The 9,558-nt window shown below is 36.9% G+C and overlaps 1 protein-coding gene across 1 annotated transcript; it reads right to left on the bottom strand.

Moving 5' to 3' along the window:
* Positions 1 to 2,937: 2,937 nt before the first annotated feature.
* MMAA (methylmalonic aciduria (cobalamin deficiency) cblA type) lies at positions 2,938 to 9,044 on the bottom strand. The gene is made up of 6 exons (XM_010008938.1): positions 8,624 to 9,044; positions 7,398 to 7,520; positions 5,878 to 6,048; positions 5,483 to 5,568; positions 4,742 to 4,891; positions 2,938 to 3,298 (listed from the first exon to the last, which is right to left on the bottom strand). The coding sequence occupies exons 1-6, from the start codon at positions 9,042 to 9,044 to the stop codon at positions 3,011 to 3,013; spliced, it is 1,239 nt and encodes a 412-aa protein (XP_010007240.1). The 3' UTR covers positions 2,938 to 3,010.
* Positions 9,045 to 9,558: the final 514 nt, after the last annotated feature.

Below are 9,558 nucleotides of genomic sequence, written 5' to 3'. Positions count from 1 at the left end.
TACACACATAACCTTGTTACTTTCTCATAAAGTTGTATTATGTTCTCACACTGTTCTGCGCTAGTTTTGTTTTTTAAACATTAACATGAGAGCAACTTAACAACTAAGAGTATGTCAACAACCTACTCAACAGATGTGTTTACTATCTTTTTTCGGAAGTCTGTTTGCTTGGCAATGTTTTAATGCATTTTACCTCACTTAATCCTACACAGCCAGATATTATGAGCTGGAAATGCTCTTCCCCATCTTGGGAAATACTGAATCGTTTACTAAATTGTAATCTACCAGCTAAAACTAAGTAGCCCTTCAGAAAAAAAAAAGGTTTCCCCAGCTCACGAGGACATAAACAAAACTGTACCATTACCTCAACAGAAGCTGACTCAAAAACATGTCACGGCAAAATTTTACAAGCTATAAAGCAAAGAATTTGTTTCTCACACGTGAGGCTTATCTTGTGCAGTACAGCTTTCCAATTTGGTAGGGAGATCCCTGAAAAAAAAAAATAAATCAGGAACCCTTATCTATTGTGCCATTTCTAAAGAACTTTTTCAGTGCAAGGATAGTTCTTCGTCTTTTGAAGCACGAGGCACAAATGAACACAAAGAACACAAATCTAATGTTCATTAAAGCTCTACTTTAAGAAGAAAATGCAGTTGAACGAAAATAAGAACTTAGTTAAGCCATTGTACTGTCTGCTGCTAAGAATTCATTACTAAATTAACTATGCTTTAAAAGAAGAAACAAGATGAGAAAATAATGATAGCACATGGCTCGAGCAGATGAACAGATTTGCATCCAGAAAACATCCTGAAGAAACAGTCAAATGTATTCTACTTCAGCAGCCATCATTTAAACTGAGCTGCAGGTTCTGTTTTACTTGTTTGACAGCTCACATACAACAGACAAGGAAAACAGCAGCCCCTGACAAAGTAATGACAGTAATAAGGGTTTAATCTAAGAGATACACACAAATGAGGTTCCCTTAAAAACTGTCATCTAAAAGCAATGGACTATCAAAAATTTGCAAGTCACCTGTTAAAATGCTGATGTCCTCATTAATTGCTTTTTCTCCTGATCGTCATTTCTCGTACAAGGTACCACCAAAATACAATTAATTTTTAAGGCTGAAAGGGCAGAAAAATTGCTTTTAGTTTGGGGCACTTCATGTCACAGTCAATAAAGACTGTTTTTAAATAGAAAAGAAACTCCAAGTGCTGCATTTTTTTTTTCACAACTCATGTTGTGAAAGTCGCTGTGCTTCTGCCACCCCCTAACATTTATTCAGCTACTTATAAATAACTGGCTGCAGCAATCCCAAATTACTCATCTGGGATGCAAAGTTTAATAAATAGGAATAAGGATGTTAAGAGCACTTAAGTTCTAAAATATATGTGACAGAAAACAGCAATACTGGTGCATAATTTCTTAAAAATAAATGCCTCAGCTGTATGTGCCACAAAAGACCACAATGCTCTTTGTTACCATTTCACTGCAAATATACATGGGGATCATTGCTTTTAATTATGAGGCATTTTTATTTGCCTTGTATTTTGCCTTTTACCTTCTGGTCGTGCTTCCTATTTTTAGGGCATAAAATACATGGACAGTGACAGACACCATCATACAATGGAAAAAAGAACTGAAATTGTAGCACCTAGGATGTAAGTTTCTTCTGCATTGTTTAATTTGTGCCACTGTGACAAACCAAAAGATACAAAATCCTCAGTGTTTTCAACAATCATTCATCTTTTCTAATAGTGTCCAAACTATACCTAGAGAATCAAAATTCTGAAGCACAGAGGTCTAAGCAGGAAAAATTAATAAATACTTAATAAATAAAATTAATACTTATTTAATCAAATTAGTGTTTAATTAATAGATAAAAATTAAACACACCATGTCTTTTATGTGTATGTCCAGAAAATCAAGACAGTAAAAATCATCACTTCCAATGTTTTCTTTAAAGTCAGTTCACATAAGCAAAAATTCTCATAAAATCTCCTCCTCCTGTTTTACTGGTTTTCTGGCAGGTCTCCAAAAATCAGTATTTTTCCACATTATCGTTCATATTTAGTAGGTACCAGATGAGCTCTGCTTTCTAGATCATGGCTTAGGAAAATGCTTCCTCTGGATTTGTTCTCAGGGGAAATATATTTTTTTAAGTACCATTGGCTGTAAGCAGTCATGCCTTCAACAAGAGCGTGAAAAAAAATTTCTAACACAACTGCACATCTTGTTTGAACCCCAAAATGTTATGTCAGTTCAGAAAACCTCAAACCACTATTACTAGACATCAGTTATTGTAGTATAAAGACATTCACTATTAAAACATCATTTGTTCCATTTGATGTCTGCAATTAAAAAAAATCTATTTAAATTTTGCTTTTGTATTAAAGCATCTGTTTATAAACTGGGATGGTTAAAATTCCACTCTCCTACAATAACTAACTATAGCTTCCAAACAGGGATAAAACACCACTATATTCTATTTATATGCAAACAATTTATTTAAACTAAGACTGTGGTCAGGTGTTGTCAGGCCTTCCAATGTTCTTGCTGTCACTCAAGGTGAGGAAAGAAAAAGCAATTGATACTGGAAACAGCTGATGCCATATTAGAACGGAAAGCTGCGGTGTCAACTGATCTAAGATGCTCCCGTAATTGGAATAAAACTGCACCACCACAAACCTTTCTCTTCCACCCTCCCAAAACCAGTCACATTTTTGGCACAGGCATACATTTTTGACCAACAGATCTATCACGCCTATAAGAAGAAGACTTAGAAATGTACTTCTTTTCCAATATAGGCTTAGTAGTATCTCTGAGTGAGTGTTGGATTTGTCATGATCTTCGCGTATACAAGATCCTACAGTATTGTTTTGCAGAGTACTGGATAGGAATTCTATTAACGTAGGCTGTAACAAAACATTTGAATCCACACATAGAAAATCAGTATTTAATATTCATGTTTACACAAAGCACTTAACAAGAACAGAGTAGAATCTAATGCTTAGAGACCATCTTTGAATGCTTTCAGTAGCAGGTCTGCTGCCAGCCCGGGAGACAAGACACCACTAAGTACTTTTTCTTCTAGAAGTGGAATCTTATCCTTAACTGCTAAGTGACTCCGGAAGTGTTCCAACATGTTTTCTTGGATGAGACTCCACATCCACACTTTCTGCTGTTTCCGTCGTTTGGCAATCAACTCACCACTTGTGAGCATAAGGTCACGAAATTCTGTCATTTTATCCCACATATCTGAGATACCTTCTCCAGTTTTGGCAGAGATGCGCATTACCTGTTGGGATTCAGAAGAATTTTTAAAACCAAGCAAATACTAGGCTTGAGGGTTCAACTACTGCATCAGATAGATTGCATGAAAATTAAGACATGCACAAGGCAAGCTTGCTTCAATACACTCACTTTGTGAAGCTCTAAGCAGGTTTGTGTCGGTGCTTTTTTTTTTAAAAAAAAAAGGATCTCAAAATTAGGATTCTACCAACTAAAAGTGGACCATGAGATCTGAAGTACTTGGGATAAATAGGCCATGTCCAACTGCTTGTATAATGAGTGAGAATAATTGTTACTGAGTCCTTTAGCTAAAAGGTACCGTGTTGCGGTTTTACTTGAACCACAGGGTTAATTACAGACTCTGGTACATAAACTGGTAGCTACTCTTTTGCACTTAAAATATTCCAGAAAGGAGATATTTTAACTACTTTTCACATTCACTTTCTAGACTAGGAATTCATTTTGCCAAAACTATTTCAGGCATCCAACATGATCTCTTAAATGGAACAGTTTCCTCTTTTTAAAGTCTCTCTCTCTTTCCCCAATCTAATGAATGGGATACAGCCCCTACACATCAATTGTTTCCTTCTTCCAGTTGTCAGACACTGCCATCACTGAAAGAATTCATCACATTCATCAGATGTGACCTCTCATCAGATCTAGAAACAAAAATTACAAAACTATGCCTAAGCCTCAAGCAGCCCAACTCATTTAAAGTTAATTCAATGGGTCAACTTTAATAACAGTGTAGAGTAAACCTCCTCTATATATACACATATATAAAGTGAGAGCATGTGTGTGTGTGCTCATTTAATATACACATTAGTACTGAATCTTTTAATTAATAACCCATAACCTTTTAAATAAACAGAGCACTGCATTAAAACTAAAGGCCCACAGGATGAGAACTCCAATAATCTAGACACTACATACAGACGTAGATGAGGTTCTTGCCCAAGAACTTTTACTATGTGAGAAAAAACGAAAAAGTAAATCAATAAAGGAAGCACATGAACAAGTGAAAGAATAAAGATAATCATAAGCTTCAGATTTATAAAAGTGTGAGAAATAGCTTATGGAACATATTAAGATATGGATAGTTTACAATAAACAAGACAGTTTTGTACCACTACTGATACTAGTAATAGATCTGTAGCTCAGGAGAGAAATCATGGGGAGCAGGACAGGCTTTGCACAGTGTTTCATGTGGAACACCTTGAGATCAGAGGTGAAACAGAAGCAGTAGCATATCAGCTCCCTAGCACAGCCTAAAACTAAACTGAACTGAAATGTTTGTAAGAACCCAGGGAGACTCTAATATAGCTAGATGAAAAGCTAGCAATCCCAATTTGTTCAGCATTTTTTCTGGTGGAGGGAAAACCAAAAGACCCAAACACAACAAAAAAAACCACCTCAACATCCCCTCAAGACCTTAGTGAAGTACACAAACCTTTGGTCTCCAAACCTTCGAACGCTTGCGAAGCAGCTTCATAGCACTAACATACTCAGCTTGTATTCTCCGTGCAGGCACAATTAAATCACCATCAGCTTTATTTATAGCAACTAAATCTGCCATCTCGATTATACCCCGTTTGATACCCTAAATGGAACACAGAAAGAAATAATGAATACTCAGAAGGATTGTGACATGCTGATTTGTCACCAAAATCAGGTCTAAATGCTTTGTTAGTTTCTGGTGGCTCTTGCCGACTTTTTTTTTGTGTGCATGTGCTACTCATGCAAGAGTAGTACCAATAGCCTCTGTCATTACTAGCTATTGCTCTACTTTGATACAAGAAAACTAAATGTGGATACCAGAGCTTATATGATAGCCTATTTCACATGTAGAGGCTTAAGTTTAACAAAAAAATTACCAAGTTTATAAACCAATTTATATTGATTTCTGATTTCCTATCATAGAAAGCCACTCCTCAAAATCCTACCTTACTAGTAAATAGCCCAAAGTCAGAGAGTATAAACATTTTACATGCTAAAACGTCCAAAATCAAGGGGGTTATCAGATCCTAACTGTGCAATATATTGAAAAAATACTGAAAAGACTTCCATGGTAGCATTTTAACTTAGAAAACGCAATTGACACAGACTTCCTGCACAGACAGATACTACATCTGGAATAAAAGTTTATCTTTCTAGTCCTAGGTAATACTTAATAACAGAAACTGAAAAGTACCTGTAATTCATCTCCACCCGCAGGCGGTAGCAGTAATATAAACATATCAACCATATCAGCCACAGCAAATTCTGACTGTCCCACACCTAAAAAATTAAATCCAGAGTTCACAATTTATTGTAAACTTTCAGTCATATTAACAACATCAATTATGACAGACCCCAGTACTGTACCATTAACAAATCCCACCAACAAAGACACCACTAAACACAACAGTACAAAACAGTGTTTTTACAAAACTACAGGACTAGAAAATTGACAGAAGAGCATTCAATTTCAACCAGTAACCATGTACGAAAGCACGAGCAAAATCAAGGATGAAGGCAGGTAATTAGTAACGCACTTTTATTTAGATATCACAACAGGATAATTAAAAGAAAACCCTAAGCACATACCTACTGTTTCCACAAGAACAACATTGTAGCCTCCACCTTCACACAGCAGAATGGCTTCATTTGTGGTCCTTGTTACACCCCCCAGTGTCCCTCTGGTTGGAGATGGTCTGATGTATGCGTTCATGTCTCTTGACAACTCCGTCATCCGTGTTTTATCACCCAATAGAGAACCTTAAACGTTTCATGTTAAATAATTTTGAAAGTGAAAACCAGCCAAATTTCCTCCTCTCCCAAATAAACAAGTAATAAAAGACAGATCTCTTGGACAAAGGCAGACAAATAAGAATACGCCAGTAAGAGTTGCTCAAGACTTTGCTGAGAACTAGGAAGTTACTGCCTGGTTCTTCAGCCTATCAGAAGCTGGAAAAGCCTGATAAACAGATTTTACTGCTAACCAGGTATGAAGAATTTGTTCCAGGACACAATAAATTCTGCAATTCCTGAATGGCTTTTTGAAGCCTATACACAGCAGGTCACACAGTTAAGTTTTTGCTGTTTCTGTCCAAAGATACAAACCTCTGCCCTATGATTCTGGTATTTGTTGATGGTAGATTTTTTTTGTTTAAGATAGCTGACATGCATCCCTACCTTCCTTCTACTTATGCAATCTTCAAATCAGATCCAGTGAGATCTACAGGCATGATGCACATTCCAGAACATGAGAGATGCTCAATTCTTTTAACTGATGCAGTCTTGCTATTGTATTTTGCTATTCTCTTGATACACCTTGAATGTATGCATTCAAGAATATAATCTTTCTTAGCTCCAGCTCACTCCAATGCTGAAGTGTTGTTTTTTTCTTTTACATAGTTACAAATTGCAACATCTTCTCTGACAGTGTAGAAGCTGGAAAAAGGAATTACATTTGGCAGCTGCCCATATCAAAATCATAGTTCTATTATTTATGTCAGAGATACAATTATCAAGCATGGTCAGCCTATAACTTCCCTGCCGTTTTTTTGATTTGAGAGTGACAGATTACAGACACACAACTTTGAAGAATTTCAAATTCAGAAAAAAACCCCACTACAATCATGCTACAAGTCAGACAAATGATCAATGATACTGCATCAGAGCTTGAAACCAACACAGTCAACAGAAACCCAAAAACTCCTATTGAGAAGAACTAATGAATGATCTAAAATCCAATCTGATCTATGTGTTCAGACTGCAGCATTCTCTAAATAATTTTAAATTAGCATGTGTTTCCTGCCCAGTGACCAGTAAAAATGACCACTGTTAAAATTTAAGGAGAAAACAACTGCCCTTCTAAGCATTCATTCACAGGGGAATAAATAAGTACAACGAGAGAAAGAGAAATTGCAGCTCTCTGAAGTTTCAGACAAAGAAGCTGTAAAGCAGCATTCAAACACTGGAGAAGAGGAAACCTAAAAATCACATGGGGAAAAAATGAAAACCTAACATTTAAAAAAAAAATTTTACTCCTCCAAATTTTCCTTGGCCCAAGGAGATGTCCCTATCATTGAGAAAGTATGACTCAAACATTAATTCACACTCACCACCACTTGTACTAGAGGAAGGGTCTACTGCCAACACAGACACTTTGTATTTTCTTTCTGTAAGCATTTTCCCAAAGCATTCTATGAAAGTTGATTTCCCAGCACCAGGAGGACCAGACAACCCTAAATAATCACATTAGGAAGAAAAAAAAAAGAAAACATTTTGTCAATCAAATAAATAATACAATAACACCATCAACATCTATGTGGGTAACAATACATACTTTAGCACAGTATCACAACAAAGGCAAATGAAAGCTATGCCACAATGGATCTACCCAACTAAGCAGCTGAAATTGACTTGAGATACACTCCCTTGGTTCACCACCCCCCATCCATTCATACCAACACAACACTGGCTTTACCCAGCCTTATTTCCTCTCCTCCAAATAAATGCATACCAACTTACACTTCAGAACTTCAAAAATGTCATATCCTACATCTGTATTTTCTAGATTTACTAAATATAAAAGACACACTCTAAAAGCAACAGTCCTTAACACAAAGAGCTGTTATTTCAAAAAAACTGGGCAATTTATTTACATGTCAAAGCATACAAACTAAGCTTGTTAACCTGCACCAAGTATTTTTCACCCCCGTGCCCAAGTTCTGATCCTCTAAACCTTTGTATGCAGGTAAGAGACGACAGCTGGATATCACATACTTTAGTAGTCCATCTCTTCACAAGAGAAAAATATTCTATAGTTTCCAAGATAACCGGGTTCAAGCCCCCACAGCTGAAAAGAAGTCTGCTTAGAAGTAAGGCCATAAGGCAAGAAGTATGTATTTTCTTTTTTGTGGACTAGTGAAGGGACTCTCAAGTGTCCCTGTGCTCAAGTGCTCAAGATAGTGCTCAAGATAACATCTTCTCTGGGAAAAGAACAGGTTTGCTTAACTATGTTCTTCTCTAAGAGCAGGTAACAGCTGTATTAATCTGCAAACTAGCTAACAGTTCATCTTATAATAGCTTTAAAAAACCCACAACCCTAAATAACTGCCCCTTCCCCTCATCACCAAAAAGCAACAATTATTTCTAGAGCTTTTTCAAAAGCACTTTCCAGCTAAAAGCATAATTCTACTGGACAACATAAGTGATCTAGATTGGTTAAAAAACACAAAAAACTGATGATCCTAGACTACAGATGCTTAAAGAACAATAGTTGTAATGAAAGGCGAGGACCGTAATTCTGTCAAAACAACTACTCGACAGACATAAAAGGACTAACCCACTCTAAAGGCAAGTGGCTTTCCTTGATTTAATTTTTCTTGTTCCCTGTGGTAGGATAATACCTTCTGAAGGAGCACCTGGGCTATTTTCTTCTTCCTACTCTGAGTTGATTCTACAAGTGTAATGGCTTCTGCTAAACAGGCTCTATGACCCTGGATTAGTCCATTGTAAAGTCTGTCTACGAGTCTTTGTTCTCTGTCACAGAGCCCCTCTATTTGCTTGTCAGGGGCAACTTGTTGACTCAGCTCTCTCCTCAAACCATTTGATGAACACATCCATTTTGTAGGACAGTGGTGCACTGGCATGAGAGGTTCAACGCAGAGGAAATCAGCTCTGGAAGTGAAATGAAAGTTCGTGAAGTAAGTTCTTCTAGGGAAATAACAATGAGGGAACCTCAGCAGCAAAGAGGGGATCTTCATCTTGCTTGGAATTATAAGTGCCAGAGGTACCAGTTCACTTGTTTGCAGACGCTCTAAAGAGAAAGAAAAACATTTTTACTCCCAACAAAGCACTGGTAAGGATTCAAACGAAAACTATATACACAGGCAATCACCAGCTTTTCATTTATCCACACCTACTGTTTTAAACAACAACAACAAATAGATCCTTTTTTCCCACTGAAAAAAAATAGAACAAAAAAAAGCTGTGCAATCTTCAATACTCTAGCATCTCCTCATTACCACACAGGAAAACATTATTTTTATAAGTCAGCAGACAAATAAAAAGTGCTTTTGAATAAGGCAGCCCCCAGGATCACACACAGCAGTCTGAAAATCCAGGGACACACCAACATCGCTATACATTCTACTTTCGTGGCTGCCAAGTTTTTCGTTCTTTCAATTACTCAGGACGAACTTTTTGCACCTTATGTCCAGAAGGGGGGAAAAACAAGAAGTCGGTCAAAACCCAAGACCATTCACAAGCCGAGGAGCT

The sequence above is a fragment of the Chaetura pelagica genome, unplaced genomic scaffold (assembly GCF_000747805.2).
Source record: "Chaetura pelagica isolate M959 unplaced genomic scaffold, ChaPel_1.0 scaffold221, whole genome shotgun sequence".
NCBI classification, from domain to species: Eukaryota; Metazoa; Chordata; class Aves; order Apodiformes; family Apodidae; genus Chaetura; species Chaetura pelagica.
This window is presented reverse-complemented; position numbering and strand designations above follow the sequence as displayed.